The following is a 27339-nucleotide window of genomic DNA, read 5'->3' on the forward strand; positions in this document are numbered from 1 at the left end:
GTAAATTAACTGTGATAGTTCTAAATTGATGTAATAATTCGATCGAGAATTTTTGTGCATTTACGGAGAATTTAAATAAGCAAGAGATTTAGATTACGGTACACGATTTCTTTTACATTTTTTCTTGTAAAGATGAAATTAAGAAATAGAAGGGAAAGGTGAAATATTATTCTTTTCCTCTCTCCGGTTTCCTTTCTTTCTTTTTGCAAGATTTTTTATTACCGCTAACCGTAATTAATTTGGCGCCTGTTCGAGCGACGATAGATTTACGCGTCAACGAATACTCTCGTGGCATTCATCTGTGGTCATGCAATTGCTTTAGCTATTACTTCTCTGCTACAGTAAACCACAGATTAAGCTGAAAAGCAGAAGGCACGTTTGGAGCCGTCGATATGTGAAAATGTGAAAGGATTGGGGAATAGTAATTAAAAGTATTATGCAAATTGTTATACACTACAGAAATAGTGTGTATCGAAAAAAAGAGAAAGAAATGATTCCGAAATACAATGAATTTTTTAATTAAAATATTAGAAAATATGATAAACTTTCGTTATTAAATACATCATGATGAAATAGAAAGTCTAATTATTGTTTAAAAGATACAATCAAATCAATTACAAATCCCTCAAAAGAAATATCCACTAAAATCATTTAAAACTTGATAGTATTTCGACAAATTCCTTAACCTACCCAGGTTAACATGGCAAAAGCAAACATCAACATTTACTCCACCACCCTTGAAAACAAAGCAAACAAATCCCGACATTTTAGTTGGTCCAACCTTTAGATCCGTCGAAATGAAGAATGTCATCCTCAAATACCAAACAACACAATCAATAAAATTCTAGCTTCTGACTTCTTCCACCGTTACTTCTACTCTTTTCGTAGAGTCTTCTTTAAAAACTCAAGACAAAACAAAAGAGAAAATGGAAATGAATTGCTCCTTCTCCTCCTTTCTCCCACTTGTCGATGACACACTTTTACATCGTCGTAACGACGCGACGTCTCCCCACAGTTTGTAAATATTGACGGAAATTCTAAAGAGAACAAAGAGAAAAAAACGAGATTCGTGAGCAAAAAGAGTTTCATAGACGGAAAAGCACACACAGAAATCCTGTAAAGTGTACTGTTATATTTTCATTACACCGTCGCGTCGCATTGTCGTTTCAACAAACAGACTGAGCTGCACCTTCTCTGCGTTAGCTTTTTGGCGAACGATACAAGTTCATCTGCACTCAGAGTCCACGACGAAACAATTTCTAGGAGTTGGAGTCGCCATGTTAAAGCCGCCCCCGCAGAATTTCTTTTGACTTTGACTTATAGCTGGGAAAACAGGCTGGCACAAAGATTTCGGTTTCGATTCTTTCGATATGTGTAATTTCTTCTTCTGTATGAAGTATTTCTTCTTCAAATCGTTCATCTCGATGCTCATCCTATCCATGCCTATCCTGTACTCGCCCATTTGAACCTCGTACATGCTCAACTCAGCTAGTAGACACTGAAAAAAGGGAATAGTATAATAAATAGGACCAGATCGACGATAGGCAAAGAAATCTTGAATCTCACTGTTCCGATATTTTATTATCGTTAATATAAAATATAAATTCTAACCAGAAACAGTTTTGCAAAGAAATTTATTTTTATACCTTCACTTTCTTCCCCCTCTCACGCAATGCTTTTTGAGTTTTATTGAGAGAAATCATGGCCTGAGGTCCAGGATGCTTCGACAGAATTTCACGTAGATTCATGTACAGTTTCTCGGTGTCTTTTATTTTCTTCTCTTTCTCAATCATGTCAGCTGCCATTTTTATCACTCGTTTTTGCAGAATTTGTATCTTCTTCAAAAGTTCGTAGGTACTTGGATCGGAACCCTGTTCAAATTTAGTAGATATTTCATTGGAAAAGAATATGTTTATCTGTGGGGTAAAGGGTGTCGACGATACAGATAGCGAAATCTTGATAATGTATTCTGTTATTTTCGAGGATCGGAACTACGTATCTTTTTAAAATCGTCCCTAACGATCCCTTCAAGAAAATTTTAAGCATTCCCACAATATTTTGTCATAAATAAATAAAAACTATTGTATTTTAAGATAAGAACTTCTTGAATCTATATTTATGTAAAAATTGACGGAACGTAAAAAATTTTTGACTGTATGTGACAAGTGTAGCAAAACTAGATCGCACGTGGCAGATACAAGGGAAGTAGGTTACACGTGTTAAGTGATAGACGAAACTTTTTCAGATAACGAGATCTACATGGTTGTCATTCCATGACACTACCTAAAGGGTGTAGATATATGCGATAGATACGATTCGGAGTTTTGGGCGCGAAGATTACTTGTGGAAAAAGTATGAAAAATAAATCAGTTCACGTTTTCGATAATGTTACGTGTCAAAGATAAGCAAATGTTTACATATTTTTAAACGATGATATATAATATTAAAAATAATCGAGACATCAAACCTCAAGCTTCCTCCATCTGTGAATGTTCAACGGCGTTTGCACTTCTTCCTCTAATGCCATCACTTTCAATCTCTCTCTTGTCAAGTCGTGATTCAAATGGAACACTTCTTTACGTAGATCGCTCATGTTCTGAATATTCTTTATCAGCAGAGTCTTCTCTGTCCTCAGCTTCTTCACTTCCAGCTTCAACAGCCTAATATCCTCCAACCTTTGATTATACTGAACCTCTCCTCGTTGAAGGGTTCCATGCAAAACCTTTATTCTGCTATATTGAAGACTCAGCTCGTCGTTTCTTCGGACCAGTTGCGTGCCCAACATGTCCCTCTCATTCATTATATTGTCAATATCCTTCTTATGTCGTGCAATGTCCGATTCGGCGCGCTGAATCACCTGCCTCAAGCTCTTTTCTTCCTGCTTCATCGACTCGATATCACGTTTCAGCTCCGACACCTCCTTGCGGCTGGATTGCAGCTCGACTCTCAACCCTTCTCTTTCCTTTTCTACTTTATTGCGTACTGGAAGACAAATCGTAGCATGAAAATTCGCCGAAATTTTTGTCCTTTCGAAATTTTGTTAAATACTGCTCTCCTTAGCTAAAATCGTGCGTTTAGCACTTTTGTTGCTATCTTTGCTTCTCTTTATTCAATCAAAAATATTCAGACATTATTTCAATAACAATCTATATAATACAACATTGCTTGAAAGGTAAAAAATATGGAAATCTTCAAATATTGGAAAATATGAATATATCATTCAATGTAAGTGTAAAAGGTGAACAAGAAATCGTGAATAGAATACTTTGTTATTTATCAAAAAACTTTCTGATCTGTGAAAGTCCACTTTAACAGCTTAACCACCTTCCCCAACACAGTTTAACAATTAAAACTTATCCACAGACCCGTATTCACTAGATCCCTTTTCCTGCCTGCAACAAGCAAACCAACTTCCCTAACTTTAGCCAAACATTGGCCCAATACCAAAGAACGAGGCCAACTGTACAACAGAAAACCGCCAAAACTCAATTAACACATTATCACGGGTTAAGTGTTGTTGAAACGCGCATCGAACGGTTGTCAAAAGCGAAGAAGACGGCTTACTGAACTCCTCTTTGATCAGTTGGCCCTCCTTGGTAACGATGTCCTCTTTCAGCTGCTCGATTTGGTGGCTTAACACCTTCAGTTTGTTCTTCAACTCCTGTATCTCGTCGTGCGCCTCTGTCAGGCTTTTGCCACATGCGTTTCTCTCAGCCCGAACAGTCTCGAACATATTCTGCTGCTGACGGTACTTAGCCTCGGCTTCAGCTAGCCGCTTCTTGTAGCTCGAGATCTCGACTTGCTTCAGTTTCACCTCGCTTATGTATTCCTCCACCTATTAACGCGACCAAGTTACACGACTCGATTAGTGACGTATGCAAATCGACGTGTTCGTTTCTATACGCTGGAAGTGGAGACGTTGCATGAACATGAGCAAGTTTTAACACTTATGTTGGCAACAAAATTCAAATTATTATTAAAATTTAATAAATTCTATACTGTTATACTGTACAACGTTTTATTATATTCCGTTAATTTAGAAAATTTATTTTAATATTAGTATATAGATATATATTGTATAGAGTCTATCAAAAATTGTTTTGCAAGTTTAGTCGAAGTTAAAAATAATAAGTTAAGAAAAATTGTATACATATGGTAAACTTAGTAAAATTCAAAATCTATGTAAAATTGTAGTGTGTTAAACATAGATCCTACCAAAAATGATAATTTTAATTTACCATAAAAATGAAGTTTAATAAGTTTTATATTATACTAACAATTGTATATTACAATTAAATTCGAAGCTTTTAATATTTGAAATTTTTGCATACATTTCAACGTAGAATACTCAAAGAATTCAATTAAATTAAATTAAAATAAATAATAATAAATAAATACAATAGTAATAATAAATTCAATTAAATTAATTAAAGAAATTGTTGAAAGAAATATAAAATTAGATTTTCGATTACCCGGTAGACCCATGAATATTAAATACTACCTCTACGTTAAGAAATTCATATAATGTCACAAACTTTGTAACTTAATATTGTTGCAAGAAGGAAATACTGCCACTTCTAGTAACGAGATGTTCCTGAAAACTAAAATTTACGAAAATGAGTCATCTAAAAGGACATAACCGTTTCGGTACTTGACGATGAGTGTAACGAAAACCTTGTGTGTCTTGTTACAGCAGAATAGTTAGTAGTTATATAATTCACACCTTAGTCGAGTAACACTGTGTATGAATAATGGATACTCCGAAGGGCGCGTAGAAAGTTTGTTTGACAAGCGTTTTAGTAGCTGAGTATCAAGTACGAAACGTTAGAATTTAGAACAACAGAATTTAGAACGGTGTTACAGAGTGGAAATTCAACGATTGGCGTGAGAAATAACGCATTTGTTTACTGCAAATAAAAGAAAAATTTCCAGCTATATTTTCACTAAATTTTTCCACCAGTATAAATACCTTTTATAGAGAAAAACTATTGATTCGCTCGAAATATTTCTAAAATTTTTTGGAAATTTAACATACGTTTCATCTGTAGATATTTGCACAAAGCTATTGAAAAGGGTACTAGAAGAGGATCATAGTACTATTAGGTGTAATCGCTATTTGTAAAGCGTTTGGATCAAATTCTACCCTTGCGTACAGTGTAGATCCTATCTCTGGTAGTAGTTACTAATCTAGTATTAATTACAATTTCATGTACAATCATGAAATGAGCAGGTTATATACATCGGATTGTACTGGCCATGTACGCCTATCTATATGATGCGGTTACACACGATGCGTTCAACCACTGTTAAGACGCTATTTCCTCGAATACAGTAAATTCAATTTATTACATATCTGCTTATCAATACATACTCATCACGCGTGTGTGTTTATACGAGCTGTATCAGTAAATCGAATGAAATATTATTTAGAGACTTTATGACAATAGTCAGTTAATGATTGACGTAGATCAAAAATACAACTAAACAATGCATCATATTCTGTAATGAAATTTCTGGTATATCGCTGGTACGTTAAAAAGACAAAATTCTACATAGTGAATTTAAAAAATGTGACAAATTCGTAACGAATTATTTTACATTACCTAGTTTTATAATTACAGATACAAACCTCCACAAAAGTCTACCTTTACTCAACCAATATTCAATCTTTGTTATATCAATAAAAATTGTAAAGTGATGCAAAGACTGTAAATTGATCAATTTCCTCGAAAGGGGGAACGTTAAGAAAACATAGTTACTGTACCAGTTTGCTGTACCAAATCTTCGTGATGAATTGTCAAATCATACAGAATTACACCAAAAAAACCCATTAATAAGAAGGTTATAAACAATTTAGCGGAGTCACCTCTGGAATGATGGCCTTATCTGGTCGCAAATCTTTCGAAAGCACGACGGATCTCACGACTAACCCTGAGCAAACCTAAAATGAACGACCGACCTATGTCTACCTTTACCTCCCGCTGGCCGGCAAACCGTATATCCGTCAGTGCAATTCGCTTGATGTCTGTGCACACAGCAACCGTACCCGCTTGCCGATCGCTCGGCTGCACGTCTACCATACAACTTGGCTGACAGCTCACGCTATATCAACACCTATTATTAGATAGATGTTTAACAGCATGTCTACCTCTACTACTTCCATTATACCCGATTACGCAGTACACCTGAATAATTCCGCTTATCCTATCGCATACGCGCCATTTTCGATTTGCATGAGCAGCGGGAGCTTGATCGATCGCGATCGCGTGTGATAAATGAACTTTATCGAATTCCTGAGGGTTTTTGATAGGAAAGAAGATTTATCGGTCAGACGGTAACATTAGAAATAGCAAATTCACCACGACATCTAATAACGAGTTCCAAATTTTTGTTCCCAGCAATTGCTAAATATATGCAAGTTTCTTTAACGTGGTTAACATTACGTGGTTATATATATAACCAATACATATCGCATCGAAACAGCAACTGGAGATATTAATCCGATATTAGAGGTGGAACTTTTTTAGACAAATTAGCCAAATCGAGAACGAAATTTTCATAGTTACATACACGTTGTTGATGTGGATAAATATAAATACAAGATATTAGTAGCATATTAGTGGAAAAAACGCTCAAACGACCACATTGAAGAAGAACTCAAATTTCTCGTTTATTAAACATATAGCTCTGTTAATTTTGAAAAACGATGCAATAAAAATTTCAAATTATCGTCTGGAATTAAATTTTACTACTTCCGTAGTCTCTATATATTACTCGTAGAATTTAGAATTTTGCTTGGATAACCGTGAATAATGTACAGTTATTCATATATGGCCCTACATTGTTCACTACAGCACTATTCTCCTTGCCCGAACAAATATGGTATCATTTCACTTGTCTGACCACGGATCCACGACCCATTCCACTTCGCTCAAGCGTGAGTCACTCTCAGTTTATCTAACCCAGTCTGGTGTCTTATACTATTCGCTCAGTTGCATACGATCAAATTCTCCACTTTTCGTTCCTCTTACTAGTTATGCTATGTCTTACTTAGAGTTACGTCATATCTTGTTCGCATTCTATTTCTTCTTTCGTTAATTACCCGTAATTCTTCATCTACTTCTCTACTTATCTACTTTTATTTAATTTCTTCGTTCCTGTCTGATAAATTATTGGTTTACTTTACTTATCGTTAACTTATTGTTATCGATTTACGTATATTAAATTATACGTATATTACTTAATTGTTTGTTTCGATATTCGTTTTATCAGGAACGTGTATGAAATTAAACAATATCAATTAAATATTATATTCTTATGAGAATCTTACGAGTTCCTATTTTCCTATTTTACCTTTCTATCTCAATTACTAAAGCTCACCTGTTGTGCCAAATTCTGAGCGGTCAAGCTATGCTTATCCCTTTCTTTCTCCACTGCGCTCAAGAGCGAGTGAACGTCCATAATATCCCGCAACGAAGTGTCAAGCTCGTGTTCGATTTTCCTCCTGCTGTATTCGCACACCGTTAGCTCGTGTTGTATTCTCCTAATATAGTCGCCTAAATTCTCCTTGGTACGAGCCAAGACATTCTTCTCGCGTATATGGACCTCCATTTCTTGCTGCTTGTCGACTAGCTGTTTCTGGCATATCATCTTCTGATGCTCTGCGTTCTTTGATTTCGCCGATGTGTGCTTCAGCTGTTGCTCCAGAGTTGATCTCTCGATCTCAATCTTCTGCCATCGCTTCGTTATCGATTCTTTCTGAGCCTTGTGCTTCGAGACTTCTTCCCTCATCCTGCGACCCATTCCAAAAATTGTAGATGAAATGTAAATGTAACGTTGGTAGCAAGATACTAATTTGTAAACTACGGATTTTTATGCATTTATAGGAAATTCGAAACTGCGAAATTGCGCAGAGTATGCATAATATAGAAAAATATAGGAATTATCATATAATATTCAGCGAATGAAATATATTTTTACTTGGATTCCATTTATTTAATTAAGTTAATAAAAATACGATATTCTATGAAAAACTGTAATCCTTTATTTTCAAAAGGAAACACGGTCGGTCATAAAAATTCAAATACAGTTATCTAACTTTGTTTATCTGACTTACCAAAAAAACTAGAACAGCGACTTAGTCACAAAATTATTTGTATCTTTACGTCGATACAAATATTATAAAAAGTACAGCGCTTTTTTATTAGGTTCTATGTTTGTGTATTTCGTTTTCATAGTATCACATTTGTATAGTCATACGATTGTACTATTTGATGATATGAATATACTTGGACTCAATTAATTAGCATGTAAATGTTATAGTAAATATAATGCCGATACTTTTTGCAGCCACCGTGTTTTTAAGCGAAAGTACAAAAATTAAAACACTTTGCTCACAAAATCCTTGAATAGAGTTACATCAGAAATTACAAGACATTGAGTTTTTTTCGTGAAACTGGCGATCCATTAGGAAATTATTCAAGAGTTTATATTCAATTTAAGTTAGGTTACTTAATTGTCAAGTGCTTTACATAAACGATATGCGTTTAACTGATATATGCGTCAACTACGACCTACGTTAAATGGTAAGTACAAGGTAACTATACAATAACGAACGGTGTTAAATAATAGCAGATGTATGTATTACAGATTGATGCTTCTACATGCTGGCTACCTCTAAATAAATGAAGTAATTCAACGTAGTATTATGCGCTCGAACGACCATAAATTTCACATGACCATGTCTATACTGTTTTAATGCAGGAATAAATGTATAATTATTTATTAGTGCATCGATGCCGCAGAAATCGTTACACACTCGTTTAACAAATGTAAAAAATAGCTATAATATCTATAATTCTCGGTAAATTGTCGCATTACAATAGAATTAAACTGTCTGGTACTTAATAAAGCGTATTATACGACTGAACAAAATTATCAATTAAATGTTACTGCGAAATATCGTTATCTCTTTCATTTTATAAAATTCTGCGAGTATGACTACATACATCGTTTAGCTTCCTGTTATTCAAAAATATAATTATAATAAAGGCTAAAATATAACGCAAACAAACGAGTTCAGGAACGCTATTTATTCAATTATTATACTTCTCTATTCTAAAACATCATTTATGTACCTGTTTATACTCTGCTTCCAATCTTTCAATTGCTTGTCCTTCTCCAACATTTCCTTGTCCAAATTTTCTATTTGGTTATTCGCGTTCTCGAGATCCGATTCGAGGTTCAACTTCTTTACCGACAACTTGTTTATTTCCCTTTGCATTTTTTCGCCGGATGTTCTTTGCTCCTTCAGCAAACTCTCCAACTTTATCACATTAGCAGCTGCTGCTTTTATCGATTCGTTTGCCGTCTAGCAAAGTATACAAAGCTGTTAATCGCAAGAATAAACATCGATAAGAACAAAAAATTTCGTATGAAATTGAATAGGTGAAGGCGCGACGAAACTTCGAGTATTGAAAGTGAAAAATGAGCTTAAAATCAGACCGCAAAAGAATAAATTATGACAATTGCAGATTTCAAATAAAAAGTTAAATGAAACGTCAGCGATATATGATAAGTCACGGCTAAATTATTCAGATTAGCTATGTGTTATTATGGTGCTAATTTAATTTAATCTTTCACGCGAGTTCATCTCCTCAATTCAATTCTCAGGTGATAAAACTAAATGTTTGTCCTACTTTGTTTAACATATATCACTGTGATATTTATTGTGTGAAGTATATAAATGAGATAAATTAACATAACAATTTAATTTAATCTGACGATTATTGTTTGAAATCAGAATCTGAGAATTTGAAAGTACAAGAACTTATTCTATACAATACTTTTAAATTCTATTTAGAGAAGAGAAAAATTCTCATAATACAGTTGGTGAAAATTATGAGTAAGCATTTCCCTATTTATATTATCAATGTTCACTTTCTATTCATATTTAGTTGTATGCAAAGATTTATATGCATACATCTTATTATATACAATAACTTATTGTATACAATATTTTTAAATCCTGTGTCATAGAAAAAAATAATAAATAATGATAGAGAAGAGGAAAATTAACATAACTTCTTATAATACAGTTGGTCAAAGTTATGAGTAAGCGTTTCCCTCTTTATATTATCAATGTTCACTTTCTATTCATATTTAGTTGTAAGCAAGGATTTATATGGATATATCTTCGGCTGTGACCAGAAATGAGACCAACTTACGCAATAAATTACTCTTTAATTTTCTTCTAACAACGATGAAAAAAGAAGAAGCAAAAGGTGACGACCAGCAAATGCAAAACAAATCACTGATCAAATCCATAACTTAAATTTAATCATACACCTCTTTCAAACTAGACGAAATCGCAGCTGCCCATAAATTATTCTACCGGTTTCACGAGACTATCACCATCGTGTATCTCCACAGAACTGCCCAACAAGTTTCCCGGCGGAAGTTTTCGATTTGCAGATCAAAGTCATGTCTTACAACCGCTCGGTGATCACCTCGTCGAGATAAGCTTTGTTCTTGAAAGCGAAATTCCATCGACTGCTTGGAACTTGCTGCTACGACCAAGCTTCGCCGTTTCGTTTCGTTTCGTTTCGTTTCCACTGTAGTCCGCTAGAAACTTGTTGAACTTTCGCGTGCATTTGCTTGGTAAGAAGCATTAACGGGGAAGGAAAAGACGATTCGTTTGATTTTTCGGTCGAGAAAGAAGCTTGAAAGAAGTTCACAAACTTTTTAAGCGCGAACTTCTCTTGCGACTTCCTCGTCGGCGCAAATCGAGAGATTTTAGACGATCGACGTTAAAGTCGATGTTTAAACTGGCGGATTGAAAATTGATACGTGCACCGATATTCAGCTTGATAAGCAAATTCACATTTTTATGAACATAAACTTAAAAAATGAAACTTAAGTTGAAGATTGTTTCATATATTAAATATTATAAGAATATTCTAAATATTACAACAGGAGTAAAAATATTTCAGATGTTATTCTCGAGGCTAAAATGAGATGAAAATTAAGAATCAAAAGATTACGTTTTAGGTTTTGTTTTTCAATTATTAACAATTAAAAATTAACCGAGATGTATAATAATATTATACTTTGAACATTTTATATATCTTTGCATACTATGAGCTTTATATGTATTTCTCTTTTATCTACTACATACTGCAATCGGTATTATACTTTGAATACTAATATGTTTTTCTATATTATGAACTTTCTATGCATTTTTACATCTTTTCAATTTTCCTCCAATGCATAAAAATTCGCAGTTTACCCATAACATACGCCAAAATTACAAGTTTAGAGATCCATCACCTCGAGATCGCTCGCCTTTATTGCAAGTCCTTCTTGCAACTGTAAGGCCTCTTCCTCTGCCCTCTGTCTGCCTCGTCGCTCTCTTGAGATTTCGTTCAGTTGTATATCCAAATTTTCTTGCATCTCGGCTATTTGATGGCCGGCAGTGCTATTTTTATTCTCCAGCTCCTCTATGTACAAAGCCATGTTCTTCAGTCGCTGCTTTAACGTGTTTATCTCGCTCATCAGCTTCTCCTTTTCTTGTGCGAGACTCTCTTTTTGTTTCGCGATGCTCGTGCTGCAACCGTTGAATCGAGGAACATCGTTAGATTTCTTTATTGTTGCTTAATACAAAGAATACAAAACGTATATTAAAATAGGAGTCTTCGTAGCTACTGTTTTGACGATAAAAGAAAGCTCATTCTATATAGAACGAATACACTAACAGTTTTAGTTGCTGTTTAGCAAATTTCAAACTCTGAAACATATAATAAATAGAGTATTTGTAAAACAAGTGTAAAACAATTAAGGAAGCTATCGACGGAATTTAATTGAGATTTTCTTGAAAATGTCTTCTCATGTTAGAAACTTGAGTGGTTCATTTGCGACTACATTTACGGCGTTTATGTATTGCTGTTATTCTCTTGTGGTCGCGTCGTCGGTGATTGGTCAGAATACAGAGAGCTTAAGAGACCTGATATACGAGCTAAAGCTCGAGAGACACTATGGAGACGATGTTACTGGTAAGAGACGTGGTCTCTGGACTCGTGGGACACGTCGAAAATTTTAAATTCATGCGATTCAATGTGATAAGGTAATCAGGATATGAAGCTTTTACCAGCTTAACGATCTCCGACGATGGTATAGCTTATCGTTAGCAATAAATTTTAAAAACTGGCTACTTCGTGCTAACTACTTACTTGCTAACGTCTTTGTTATTAAAGATGCCGCGATATCCCAGTTGTCGCATATTCTTAAAGTTATCGTTAAAACCTTCCTTTTAATAGAATCGGAAAAGGCAAATAATAAAATAGGAAAATAGCAAACGAACATATTTACGGTTCTTTGGATTTTCTTGGTATTTAGAAACCGTATTAGTATCTTATTAGTATTCTCGTTGTACTCTGTTCTGATATTTCGCCAACGTTCCAGTTCGCTTCTTCAGGGCGGACCTGAAAATGAAATGTCGGGACAAAGCGCAACGTAGATACTAACATGAGCAGAATCGAAACCCGAGAAAGTACAAATATGTCATCTAATTCGTCGGGGGAGTTTAAAATCCAAAAAGTGAAATAAACAGTGATACAAGAATATATTACTACATTAATAGCAATATATATAAAAATAATATAATTACAGTAGTATTTATAATAATGGTATATTTTGTTATGTATACATAATTATGTATACATGTATAACAAAAAAGTTAAAAATACAAAGCGACGAAAAAGAGAAATATAAGAAGATATAAATATCGAGGACAGCACGTAACAAATATAAAGGAAACGGAAGAGTACAGAAACAGGACCAGAGAAATTCAGGTTGCTCCTAGCTATTAAGCAATTACAAAGCTGTCGCGAGACCAGTGATATCGATCGAATGCGTTATCTCTCTGTAAGACAGTTGGCCGGAAGTTAAAGACAGCCGTTGCCTAATCCTTTGTCCGGATACGAACCAGAGAAACGAAACACAACATATTTACGAACTACTGTGCTACGAACTATGGTCCCGTTGGAGCGGAATTGCATTGTAGCTATGTTGACTGAACAGAGACGATCCACTATCGAACACGATGGTATCTTCCTCGGGGATTAGACTCTGGACATCCGTGTGGCTCCGATGTGATCACAATGTATGTACATACGGCAGATCGATGTCTTGATGACAATATCGTTTACTATAAACATGTGAAATTTTCCAGGTAAACTGGCGCAATTTAAACGAAGGTTGTCATTGATTGATTATCATTGATTTAAAAGAAGATCATCGTTGGTTGCTTGTAACAGAATGTTTCTTTTTTTGCTTTTTTTCATATCAATAAATTAACGTTAAATATTAATTGCAGATTGGAGAACTGAATAGCTCAACTATGAAAGTTAATAAATTATTGATATGGTATACGCTTCGAACAAATTCACCGATTAACGTTGGCCTTTCTATGCTAGAAAATTATCAGAAAGCGTAAATAACAGGAAGATACTATTACTTGGAAAATGTAGAACGATTGGAAAATAAAAATAAATGGAAAATTCGCTATCCATTAAACATGGTATATGATATATACCATATTTTCTATTTTGAAAAGTATAGCTAACACGATTATATCGAGAAAATTTGATAATTCTAGCGCTTCATGCATAAATTACATCCTTTAAATATTCAAAGGTAATAAGCAGGAACCGTACTACATATTCCCTAAGGTTGATAGGATTTTGTTTGCACCGTCGGCAAACATGCATGCTCACGTCCGGGGGAACATCGATTCGTCAATAACGCTGAATCGAATTAATCTGAAACGATGATGGAAATTAAATCCTCGGGCTATTCAGAAATTCCGCCATGAGTTTCACTACCATCACGCAGAACTGTGGCTGCAAAGGATTTCTAGACCAACCGGAAACTTTAATCCCCTTTTCGACGATCAAGTCATCCTTATGCTAGTCTTTTCTACTCGAGAAAATCCTCGACGTCTTTCTGGCTTGCGATTGTACTTTTCTGACACGTAGGGTCAATGAATTAAAAGGCGGGATATACAGGATGGCACACAAATCCAGAGCCATGATATTTGAATGTTTCTAACAAATGTTCGTCGATATCGAGTGAAGAATTCGCTGATTAAAAGGGATTTTGAAATGAACTTGCGGAAAATGTGTCTTATCAGGGATTTTAAAGGATCCTTCGAAGGATTCTCTTCATTAAACTGCAGATTTTTATGCGTTTGTGAGAAATTAAACGATTAATTATGCTTAGACTGCAGATACACAATACACAGAAATACACTAAATGTCTAAATCATAGCACTCGTTAAAATACTTGACATGTAAAACATATCGCTGCATAGGTCCAACTTTTTAAATTGTTTTCATATTTTTGTGGAAATGATCGATTGCGTGAGTTTGCATAAATATCCGTAGCCTATTCTTCGTTAACATATATATAAACTACGGAAGATTGAAAAATGAGCGGGCAGATCCTATTGGCCTTGAAAAAAAGTCGAAAAATTCAAGAAGAGAGAATATTTAAGAAACTATTAATTTGTACAAATAAATTATAAATTACAAAACACAATTTCGTGTATCGATAAAAGTAACCAACATACATGAAGGAATGCGAAATAAACGAAACACCATGTAGATATAGTAGTAGCTAGTAACGTTAGCAGAAACTATAAAATATTAAGAAGGAACTTACTCTTCAATAGCGGCTAGTTGTCTGTTCTTCTGCGCAATTTCCTGACTCAATTGCTGTACGTTCACTCGCAAATTTTCAATCGTGTCTTGTGCATTTTGCTCGCGCGTGTGAGCGGCATCCGCTCGCTTTATCGCGTTCAATACTTCTTGCTTCAGCTTCTCGATCTCTTTTTCATTCGTAGAAATCGTATGCGTTAACTCGTACACTTTGTGGTCGCTTGTAAACAGTTCTTCCTGTGTTGCAGAGTGTATTCCGATTAGATTTAAAGTGATTATAGTTTCATTTTCTAATAAAACTGATATAACTGATATTAAATTGTTCTATATAATTTACTAAAATTTCGATAAAATTGTTATTACATAGAGAGCTAAGTGACCTAAATACACCTTGTAACTCTGAGACTTTGGAATCGGTTTTTACTTAAGCTTTTGCAGCTACAGCATTAACTAGTCACGAATAACATACATATCGATTATACCCTTAACATATTACATCTCTCCGTCAAGTCTTTTTCTGTTCTGTAAGCTTTGTACAGAGACTCGTAAAGTTTAGTGTATTCTGCCATGAAAGGAGCCAGTGCCTCGTTGGATTTCATCTCTTGTAATACCTAAAGAATAAAGTAGCTAATATAATTTTGATTTTAATTTCTAATTCGTTTTTAGTATTAATCTATTTACAAATCCCAATTATTCCACGATTAAATTTCATGAATTACTTTCAAATACTGCACAATTTGCTTTTTCTCAGTATCAACTCATAAATTTCACGTACTCCGTAACTCAAAATCCTCAACAAGCGGCTGCAGTTTCCCTAAGAGAGGCAACTGTACCCTTCAATAATTGGAATGGATCAGCAAGAAACAACTCGAGATCAATAAAAATGAAATGTCTTTTTAGAAACGCGCTATAGATTCAGTCAGCTAATATTCATATTAATAAACATTTTGCACTTTTGAGTACGAAATCTTTGAATCTTTAAATTTCATGTAATAAAGGATTTGCCAATTTCTGTCAAATTTATGTTTCCTTAATATCAACTAATAAATTTCCATATTCCATATTCCATAATTATATTCTACGATAAAAAGAAGAAAACAAAAGGCAACACGAATTCAATTAAAATTTAATCACTTTCCAGAAAAGTGTAATAAATTTGGTCACGCAATATTCGTAGCAATAAACTCTCGCATCTTTCAATAGGAAACCTTTGAATATGTACCTTGTTAACATATTATTATTGCTCGAAAATGCGATTCTTAAAGGGTTTATTAATTTCCTAGTAATTTATCAGGCGCATCTTACTTTCCATAAATGTTAGAGAATTTGCTAATTTCCTGTGACTCTTCAAGAATTCACTAATTTCCTGATAATTCATCAGGTGCATCCTATATTCTATAAATGTCAAAGGATTTTCTAATTTCCTTTGATTCCCCAAGAATTTACTAATTTCCTAATAATTCGCTAGGTGCACTGCACCTTTCCATAAACGTTCTAACGCGTACCATTTTTAATGTCTATCTACAAATCTCGATATGTTCCTCAATTTACTTTCACTCATCAACCATAGCGATTAAAGCTGATCTCCTCCGAAAAACCATGCCTTACGTATTCGACGTATCATTCCCCTTAATTAAAGACTGTTCGAGGCGAACAAAAACACTCACCTTCGAGTAATCCTTCTCGAGGTCGCAAAACGTGCTGCTGGCCGAGCTGCCCTCTGACGCGGGTTCGCTGCTCTCGCTCCCCTCATCCTGAAACGCGTCATTCCACGCTAACAGGATATCCGTCGCGTCCTCCGTGACTTTTTCACGATCATCGTCACCTAGCCGCGCCACTGACCTCACGATATTAATCACCGCCACGAACCCGATAAGGATCCACGAAAATTTACCACCATGCTATTTTTTTTTTCTCATTATTGTCTTGTTATTATCGAGTTTACGAGAGCTCTAATCAACCATTGATGGTCGAGGCACAAGTTTTTATCTAATTCGAGGTTTCAACGAAGTCAGTTTCAGAGATTCTGTGAGTTTGTGTAGCCTCGTTATTAGCGATTGATCCTTCGTCTGAGACCTTGCGTTTATCTAGCTTTATTCGAGACATTATCGCACAGAGTTTTGATTCATGTTGGATTATCTCGATGTTGTTTGCATGTGAGGATATTATAAAAGTGGAGCTTTAATTCAGAATAGTAAAATTGTATATTAATTCCGAGATTAAAGAAATTTATTGAAAATTTCACCGATATTTTCCCTCTTTTTTTTTAACCCTTTGCACTCCTATGTCGAGTGTGACTCGACATCGGTTTTTATCTCGGGAACTCCTTTGTCGACATTCTTTTAGTCCCACTTTTTTTTGTGAAACATGCGAAAGAAAGCCAGCATTGCATCCTGGAAATTGTTTCAAGATATATCATACACTTAAAAATTACAAAATACAACAATAGTGTGAATAAAAGTGGTACTTAAGTGAATTTTGTTTCTTCCTTTATCTATTTAAATTGTCTTATTTTTTAGTTAAAGTAAATTTCAAATAAAACACTTAAAAGCGTTGGGAGCTGCTGGTAACGAAATTGAAATAAAATTCGGAGTGCAAAGGGTTAGGAATCACTTAAATTTTATTCGTTATAGAATTTTCTTTTGAAATATTTTAGATAAAATTATTTAGAACAGTGAACGATTAAAGATTGCATTAAACATTTGATCGGAATTTTATTTATGTCATTAAGACGGTAAATCTTGTCTACAATCAACCACGAAAGTCGTCCGACACTTTATCGAAATACCTTTCGTTTAAATCTTTCATTTAAGGAAAATTTTCGATTTAGATTTAGTATTTAGATTCAATTTAAGATTTAAGAAAGATGTTACAACATTGTATAATAATATATTTCTTAACAAGATGATAATAAAATAACTTCTGAATAAAATTGTCCATTTTGTAGGACATACAGTGACTTTTGTGACAGACTATAACTTTACTTATTTTCCGAATATACTATAGCTGAGCATTGTAACTATAAATTGAACAATTTATTAAATATTGTAATCCTTTTTATTTGGAAAATATCCTTCTGACCTGAGTGGGTCGAAATAATATCATCTATGCGATTATAGAAGGTTCAAAAAATACTCGATTAATAACTATATCCTACCAACGATTTTTAAAATTCGCGCAATGGTCTCAGACGAATCATCGTCTCCGAATTGTTTTGAAGAAATTAAGAAGAAATCTAGGATTCTAATACAAAATTAAATTAAAAAAGCAGCACGTATAGTTAGTGAAATATTTGTAATTCTTTCGTTTAAAGAATGTCTTACCGCAGATAGTCGCGCGGTTAGGTTATCGATATTTCAATGAGTTCAATTTTAATAACAACATCGGCTTGTTTATCTGGTCCATTGCTTTTTCCCGGCTTATCGTCGTCCATCATACTTATTAGCTTGTTAAAAAAGTTATTACGCTATCAAATTACATCTAAAAATTGCAACATGCAATTTAATAAACCGTATGTATAAAAGCGAGCAGGAAAAAGGACTTTGGAAAAGTCGGGCGCAGGCTGTCTAAACATTATTCTATGATCACTTGATCGCGCTCGATTTATAATGACCAAAATGAATGTAGACGAATATACATACACAAAATAAGGTACATAAACTGTGACAAACATTTTCTCCAAAATCGTTGCATATATCGACCTGCTTTAGCTTCGATTAAATTGATATTTAATAATTTGATTAATAATTTGAAATAATTGATATTTAATGTTTTGTTATCTGGATAATTTTCGTCGACTTTTTTATTCCGTATAGTTGAAGAATTATGACGACAAATGTTACACGATTTTGAAAAATAGTGGAATGAAAATTCGAACAATTCAAATATACCTTACTAATATACTAGCAAACGTATTATAATATATCAGATGTATTTAAAAATGTTCGTTTTTAATATTTTATATTAAAAGGATATGCTTACGTCTAAGCCAGCGTTCATCTCCATGTCCATCATGATGATAGCAGATAATATTCTGAACTCTTGCTTTAAGCGAGATTTATCCCCTTCACAGCAGGTATCGCACCAGAGTTTAACCAAAATTAATTAAAATCAAATTTAAAATGTATTATTATAAAATGCATGAAACGTAAACTATGTGTACGAGGATTGTCTTCTGCTATTAAAAATCGTAAGTATGCTTAAGATGAATGAAAGACGATGATATAAGAAGATAAGGAAAATTAAGTGTGCAGGGTATCCTGTATTTGCTAAATCAGGATCACGATTGAACGAAGATTTATGTGTACTATTACTGCACAAATTCCACTGTGTAGTGAACAATGCAAGATGAAAGAATGTCTTATCCAAGGAGTCCAGTATCAAAATTTCCTTTGTTGACTAGTATCCATGGTAGCCATTGATAGCCTCTAATTCCTTTACAGATACGGCGATAAATCAATATCCAGGTTGTTGCTACGTACCATGTGTAATATGATAAAAAAAGGGAACACGTGTGCGTAATGAAGGTACAAGTCCATGAATAACCCTTTGAGTGTTCAACTGACAGAATTCTACTTAAATGAGAATGTCGATGATCTTAATAAAAATATGATTGCTATCGTTTTATGATAGCTTAAAATTTCGAAATGAAGTAAAGAAGAAAGAATTACAAATCCCTTATATTCTTTTGTAATTATGGAGAAACGATAATTGTGTATATCATCATTGGATATATGTTTTCATACTAAGAGAATATTTCTATAAATATGCATAGAGAGAATATTTTGGAACGTTATGACAAGGAGGCACTATGACAGTGTCACTATGCTAAAGAGCCGAAAATTTGTGAGGATGTCGCGTTTTACACGAAAATAACAGGGGTGTACGTATATGTATATGTTATACCAGTGTATCCTGAAAGTGTGAAACAACGGAGTGTTGTGTATAGTGTAGTTTGTGTTGTATTTGTGCATCTGTTTATTCATGCGTTTATTCTGCTTATATCATGTACATTTGTTTCCACAGTTATATTTTTTCCAAATCACTATTCCTTCCTTTAATTATCATTTTATAAGCTTAAGCCTTTTACTAACGAGTCAGCGTTACTTATAATAGCAATTCTATAGTTTAAAATATTTTAAAAAGTTGTGTACATATTATTATTCATAGTGCATATCGGACATAATCCAGAATTAATCGATCCTTCGACCTTATTCTTTGCCACTCAAAGGATTACAGCAAGAACTGAGCGCAAGAACGAGATTAGCTAAATAGAAAAACGCATTGAACGAAAATATCATTGTATTAATAAAATTGCCAGCGTTCATATATATATATTAACATTTTACATCGTAACACTTAGTCGTATGTATATATGTATGTATGTATGTATGTGTGTATAGTATTTATATATACTAATTCTCCCATACTAAATTGTCTTAAGCTCTATTTTACGGTATTTAATATGTGGAGTCGTTCATAGTACGGAAAAAAAGAGGCCTATACATTCGGCATTGAACAACACCTCTTAAACACCTTGAATAACAAACTTTATTTACATTCACGTTCTTAGTGTGTCCCATTACCGAAATCACCGTGTTATACTATATTCGAATATTGGCGAAACACGCTCGCGATGTCCAATATTACGAATATTCTCCTCCCCTATTACTCGTAATTCGCATACATACTAACTGCGATCCTCGTCACATGATCACGTTCAACTATTGAATCCTTCGTTATCATGTCTGTTAAAATATCCCCGTTCAACTTCTTCTTTCTTCGATATCGTAATATTTTTTACTCGTCGAAAATAGTCGAATCAAAGTTACGATCTTAGGTTTCAAACTTTCGCCGTGGCGGATGGATGTCGTACTTTCGAGTTTCTGGAATTTGTAGATTGGAAAAGAAAAAGAAATAAATAAATTCAGAAGGGAGAAGATCATAAATCAGAAGGTTCTTTATATTTTAAACTTTCGCTACAATTGGATGACATGCTTGTGGTTCTTCCGGTTTCAAGCGTGTTTTTGTTAATACGTTGCGCTTTATTTCGTTCCGTGAATATTACAGTTCCCCTTTTTCAGCATAGCTTAAGAAAACTTTCTTTCAAGTCTGCTCTAAGGAAATGAACTCTAACGTACACGAAATGCTGGCGCAAAAATGCATAGCACGATTGATCCCGAAAAGCCAAAAGCATGGCGAAATTGTAATTTCCCAGGAGATTTTTATTTGGAAGAAGAAAGTTGTGGAGGAAAATTCGTTTCGTAGAATCCAAGTTGAACGCGAGCCACGCGAATGATACACGCATACACGTACGCCTGGGCAAATAATATAAAAATAATTCTGAGGTACTCTCCGCTCCTCGTTAGTCAGAATTTTCTAGCTAATTGGCAGATCACGTTCGTCGCGACTTTTTTCTCGCCGTGGCACCCTAAAATGACACGTGACTTTGCTGGATACCACCGCGCTATCTTCTTTTTACTCGTCGGTTTATCCTTTTTCACTCTTCCTCTATCGCGTTTCTTTCTCCTTCTCTCTGCTTCATTTTTACTCTGTTTGGTTTAAGTTCGTTTCTCTGTCTAAGCACAGGCTAATATGCGACATTTAGGCACAGGGGAATTCCTGGTTACCAGAACAATACGCGCATGAACGGGGAGAAAGAACAACTGCAGAGATAATTGAATGGAAACCTCGAATAAAGGTCCATAACACATTTTGGTCGAAATTCAATTAAAATTAAAGTATAGTTCTACAGTCGCTGTTGATTATTTTAGTACAATGGAACTCCATTTATCTGAATTCCACTTATTGTAATCGAATTTTAATTGAATTCACTCATCTGAACGCGAGTTCCTATCGTATGAAGGAAAAATAAAATGTAGTCATGAGCTTCTATTATATAAACTCCAATTACATAAACTATCTGTTCCCTGACATGTTCAGATAAATGGAATTTTATTGTAACAATGATATAATTTCTATTTTCGATATAACAGTATTGACTTCTTTTAGAGAAAACTAAAAAAAAAAAAAAATAAAAATAAAAAAAATTGAGCATTGCATGATTAATCATACTTCGTACCTCGTTTTTGTATTCGTAAGGCATTAACCAACGATTCATAAGCCATGAACGAACCGCAATGTGAAATTCACGCGAAATGCATGCTTTTGTCATAACTTCGTACGCGAAGAATTTAACGACACTGTTAGTTCTATTCGATGAGTATAGTTAAGTATTATTACAGGTCGTAAAATAGATAGCGATGAAAGTCCGATTAGATATGGTGTTTTGAACAATCGCACAGTGTGGCATTTGAATGAGGATTCGGGACAAACATTTTTTTAAATGCATATAACGTGCAACTTTCCTGAAGCTCGATATCAGAGGATCTGACGCGAGTAAAAATCTACTCATCACATCTTTATTAGTATTTTCCCTATTTCCTGCATCAGCTTAAATACCTTACATATTTACTTCTTACTATCTAAATACACACGATGACGTTTAAAAAAATAGTGTCGATACTGAAAATAATCTACCCATTCTTTTTTTCTTTTTCTTTTTTTTTTTTTGTAAGTGTCATGCAGAATTCGTTTAAGATATTCTGCCGAGTACAGAACAAAGTTTTTGTGCAATTTGAAAAATTTTCTTGCCACAAGCGTGATTAGAAATCCACTCTTTAATCACGCCGCAGTTACGAATGGATATCACTAAAAAAATCAAAAAACACCAAGTGCAGTAGTTTTTGGCAGAAAAAATTATATAGCGACGTAATACGATACTTTCTTGACAGGGAGCAACCAAAATTATAGGATGGTTTGAGCCGTTTTTTTTCTTCTGGATTGCTTTTTAAAGATAGGAATGTTCAAGTTGGAAATTAAAGTTATACGTATCTTTGCCCAAATTCTCCGCAGACAAACAAGAATGTGTAACGAACAAGCGAGTTAATTTTTAAGTGATTAGGTTTTGATATACAAACGATTGTTAGTAATTCTTTATCGATTTTTGAGGGAATCATCGTTTACATTTATATTACTTACAGACGATGATATCGTCAAATAGTGAGATTAAAGTCGTGCAATGATTACTTCGGTTTTCGTCCGCTATATGCCACACTGTGGATCGATGCGATCGACTAGCTCAGAAAGTGAAATTGGTAGATTGCACGTTTCGAAAGCAGGGTAACCACTGAATTCATTACGTAAGATCGCGTACACGTCGTTGTTTCAAAATCATTTGCCATTATATAGTTTTGTACTCTATTTAACGCAGTTTGTCCTCCTTTAAAAATTCGAACTTTCCATTCTAACAACAAGGAATGAATTAAGTTTTGTATAAGTTGGTAATAGTAAGAGTAATTAATAGTAATTGAAATTGAAAGCTAGATGCATTTTGTTTCCTCGTTATACTGATATACTAAAATATACTTAGTAAAGCGCGAAGGACATATCTGTTTTTTTTCATTATTAGGATTTCCTAATAAATGAAATATTTCTTCTTACAATTTCATAGAATAATCCAAGTTTCGAGCTAGTATTTTGCCACTTAGATATACCCTGTTTAATCATGCTGGTACTTTTCAAAGAAATACGTCTAAAACATTAAAATTGGCAAAAGTTTCCATTCTATCTTGATCTAACTCTTCTAAAGTAGATAATTTCTCAAACTACTGAATCCGATTAAATTGTCCAGAATTGCATATATTTCCTTATTTGGCCAACTTTTGTAAAGATTTACATCTTGAACGTAGAAATTGGAACTTTTAAAATAATCGATGATAATTCAATCGTATTATTGGACTGAGTACACTACGCTATCGAGCGACTAATTAGCCAAGAAATTATTGTTACATGTAATATCGCATATCTAATTAATTTGATAGGAAACATTGGCAGTAATTGTTTTACGGTATATGAACAATAACCCATTCGAATTCAATGATTACCCTAGATAATTGTTATTTTCGTTGCATTTCATTATATCCTAATACGTCTTAAATAATTCTTCTTTAATAATTCTAATTCTATAGGATCGAACAAGCTGAGCCATTTTTATATAAAGATCCCTCGCTGAAGTATTTGGATCTTAAAAGGAAAAAAACAGATAACAAAAAAAAAACGCCAATTAGTTTAATTTAGGAATAATATTAACAGTAATAGTAATAATAATAATTTTGAAATATAAATTCCAAACGAGGAAATTAAATATAAAACACTGTAAATAAATTGCTACTACAAAATATTTCAAAATATTTGTAAGTATTTCTAAAATATATACAACTAATTTTCGTTCTTAGAAACAAACTTTCATTTTCAACAAAAAAATCATTTAATAAAAAATGTAGATACAAAAGGTACGCTAAAAAACAAAATTGAATTTTGTCTACATAGAAATTATTCGTAATCTTTTATATCTAATTTCCTCAAACTTTTTGTATTTTTTGTATGCTATAAAAGTGTATTGTCCAAGACAATACCTTTGTTTATTAATGTAGCAAATATGAAATATATAGACGAATTTGTACATAAGGTTACACGATACCTTCACTAATCAGGATAATAAAGAAATAAATTGTTGCTCTAATATTAAACAAAGTCCAAACATATTAGTTGTGCGAGTAATCGAAATTGTAACACGTGGTCTCTGTACCTTTCATATCGAGAATTGAATAAGGTCACGCAATGAAATTGACACACGACACAGAGTAGGGCGCCGTTTCACGAATTTTCGCTTCCATTATTCGCAAATCAGTCGTTAAACAAAATACATCAGTCGTCAAAAAATAACTTTCTAAAATAAACTCTTCAAATTATTCCAAAAAACGTTTACCCAATTCAAATTTCTTTTTTTGTCAAATAAAAGAAATACAATTATAAATCAATCATTATTAAATAACCAAAAGTTAAAATAAATTTCAAAACTTGAACAAAAATAAAACACTTATTTTCGCATCTTCTCATTCTCAATTTTTCCAATACCAAACTGTTCACATAAAATGTTCGGTATTAAAACATATTTTATAATCGCACTGGAATAAGTAAATTTAATAATAATCCAAGAATACTGCCCAACCCTTCCGCAGCTGCGTAAAGCACAATCGCTCGGCTCAGCAACAACTACGGCGAATCATCGAACCTATTATACAATATCTGAACAGCCTACAATCGAAAGCAGTCTTTTAAAATCGAAATCGTACACGGACAGCGGCAGCTGTCTAATTAAAACGCTCTCTGAAATCTACGATTCTCATGTTCACATTCTAACAAATAAATTGCTGACAAATTCCCTTTCGACGTTGTACCTGTTCACTGGACCGTGTACCGTCATAGAAGATGATCAAACGTTCTCGCTCGGACAATGAACTCGCTGAATGATGAGCAGACCGCGGATCTTTATGCAATTATATGTTTTTGTTAATATAACAGAGAAAAATGATACTTAATGATATATAATGGCTTAAAGATATATTTCACCCATTAAATGTTATAACAAGCATGTACTTGCTTTTGAATATTTCTTATATTTTCGCATGTTAGGTCCATTTTGCACATTTTTACATCTTTAAATTTTCCATCGATACGTAAAGAAAGAAAAAATTCTTCACAATATAATTAGAATAATCGTAACAAGAATAATTAAGTTTGCAAGTTTTTGTTCGTTATTCGCTATTAAACGTAGTTGCATCAAGAGTAATGTAATAGTTCTTACAATGGGTAATAACCGAAATAGTAAATCTGACTATAATTTAAAAAAAAGAGTACTTCGCTTTGAACATTTCTTACATTCCTGCACCTGGAAATTTCCTATAAATGCATAAAAATTCGCAGTCTAATGTGACAAATTTCGGTCCATGTGATAGATATAAATAAATATACATATATTATTATATGATATATATTAATATATAATAATATATATATATAGAATATAGTCTGTGTCGATTTATTGAAACTCGTATTCATATAAGAAGGTGGCGTTTAATCAAGAGAAAACTTATTGTCACGTAAATTTGGCACAGAAATTAGCAACAGGCCGCTGCACGTGTACGCTATGCTTCGAAGAATCGTCAGATCGTAGTACACTCAATGTGATGCTAGTAAATATCGCTATTTAAAGCTTACGTGAAAGTCACAGTGTACGATTAACGGGTTTATAATGTATTATCACGATTCGCCAGCGCGTGTACTTCGAATGCCGGTGAAAAACGGAAAGTTCGCTCTCTCCCTTCGTTCTGTCACGATCATCACACAGTTCGCTTTTCTCTTGTACGCTCGCTCGCAAGTTTTCGCGCTATTTACAACAGTCGTTGATTCTCGAATCGCCGGTTCCGACCCGAGCAACTTTATACTCAATTGTCTTTCTAATAAAGGAAGAAAGTGGAGCAACAACGTTTTTTTCAGAACATATTTCGAGTGGAAGAAATGTAAATTAGTTGACTAAATACGTAATGTTTTGCATATTTCAATACACATTTTAATATTTCAATGGAAATTCGAAAGAGTTGATTAGATTGAATTACGATTGTGTGGAATAAAAATGTTTCACAATTTCTCTTAATTCGTTTAAAAGCTTTCGTAATTTTCTTTTTCCTTTTTCACATATTTCGATAGAAATTCGAAAGAGTCGATTATAGTGTATTAGGTTCTTACGTTTTAAAAATTTTTCAGAATTTCTATTAATTCCTTCTAATTTCTTGTACATATTTTTTTCCACATATTTCAATACACATTTCAGCGGAAATTCCAAGAAGTTGATTAGATTGAATGAAAGTTTTGTGTCTTAAAGGTGTTTCGATATTTCTATCAATTCGTTTATTCGAGTATTGAGATTATGAGTATTGACATCGCGTTTGTCGTATTAATTTCTCCCACTAAGAATACGTATTGATGCAAACGTCTCTCCTTCCAACGAAAGAGTTTCATCGATAGAATATGATAGTAGTTGAAACAAGATCACGGCCCACCTATCGCTAGTCCCATTGTCGCTGGTTTGATATTAAACATTTAGATACCGCTATTTGATCACTATCGCTGAGCGAACATTTGATATAATACACAGTTAGCCGACTCATAAGGGCCATTTAATTTCCTTTTCCTTCTTTTTTTCTTATTCTCAGTCTATGGTATTCGTATTTTCTCGCCGATCTTCATAGGCTTCTCCTTAATGCCTTTAACTATCTAAGAATCTTGCGTTCTCACCTAAAAAGAGCATATTCCAAAATTAAATACATATATATATATGTATATATGTATATACAATATATAAATACAAACATTTATATTTTATAACTCGATACCGAGATATTCTTTAACTCTCACAGCTATAGTGGGTGCGACGATTTGCTTTTAGTTCAAAGAATTGTACGATTTCGATACATAAAAGTAAAAATATAATTCTGAAATAAATTCTTTTGTTGGTTTCTTTGCCAAAACTGCTTTTGAAGATTAAATAATATGGATAAATAAAGAAGCTAAGTGTTAATGTGAAAGTTAAGCGGCGCCTCATTTAAGCAGCAAGTCTTTAGACTTTCAATGTACGAAATTTTTATATTTGATCTTTTTACATTAGGTTTCGAGTATAAGCAAAATTGCACTTCTCGCATGGACCTTTTATCTTAAACGATGT

General features: G+C 33.6%; 2 protein-coding genes across 3 annotated transcripts in view; both read right to left on the bottom strand.

Moving 5' to 3' along the window:
• Positions 1 to 600: 600 nt before the first annotated feature.
• On the bottom strand, positions 601 to 19535 carry LOC122568759 (cilia- and flagella-associated protein 58-like). The gene is made up of 11 exons (XM_043728884.1): positions 18696 to 19535; positions 16382 to 16468; positions 15197 to 15325; positions 14719 to 14951; positions 11329 to 11605; positions 9138 to 9370; positions 7381 to 7792; positions 3565 to 3835; positions 2468 to 2982; positions 1647 to 1871; positions 601 to 1498 (listed from the first exon to the last, which is right to left on the bottom strand). The coding sequence occupies exons 1-11, from the start codon at positions 18726 to 18728 to the stop codon at positions 1226 to 1228; spliced, it is 2688 nt and encodes an 895-aa protein (XP_043584819.1). The 5' UTR covers positions 18729 to 19535; the 3' UTR covers positions 601 to 1225.
• A 4607-nt stretch (positions 19536 to 24142) lies between these two features.
• Positions 24143 to 27339, bottom strand: part of LOC122568758 (lateral signaling target protein 2 homolog) — a 48953-nt gene continuing 45756 nt past the window's right edge. For both annotated transcript variants that reach the window (XM_043728882.1, XM_043728881.1), the window contains exon 7: positions 24143 to 26912. The gene's annotated coding sequence lies outside the window, so the exon portion shown is untranslated. The remainder of the gene's footprint in view (positions 26913 to 27339) is intronic.

This window comes from Bombus pyrosoma, linkage group LG6 (assembly GCF_014825855.1).
Source record: "Bombus pyrosoma isolate SC7728 linkage group LG6, ASM1482585v1, whole genome shotgun sequence".
Taxonomy (NCBI): domain Eukaryota; kingdom Metazoa; phylum Arthropoda; class Insecta; order Hymenoptera; family Apidae; genus Bombus; species Bombus pyrosoma.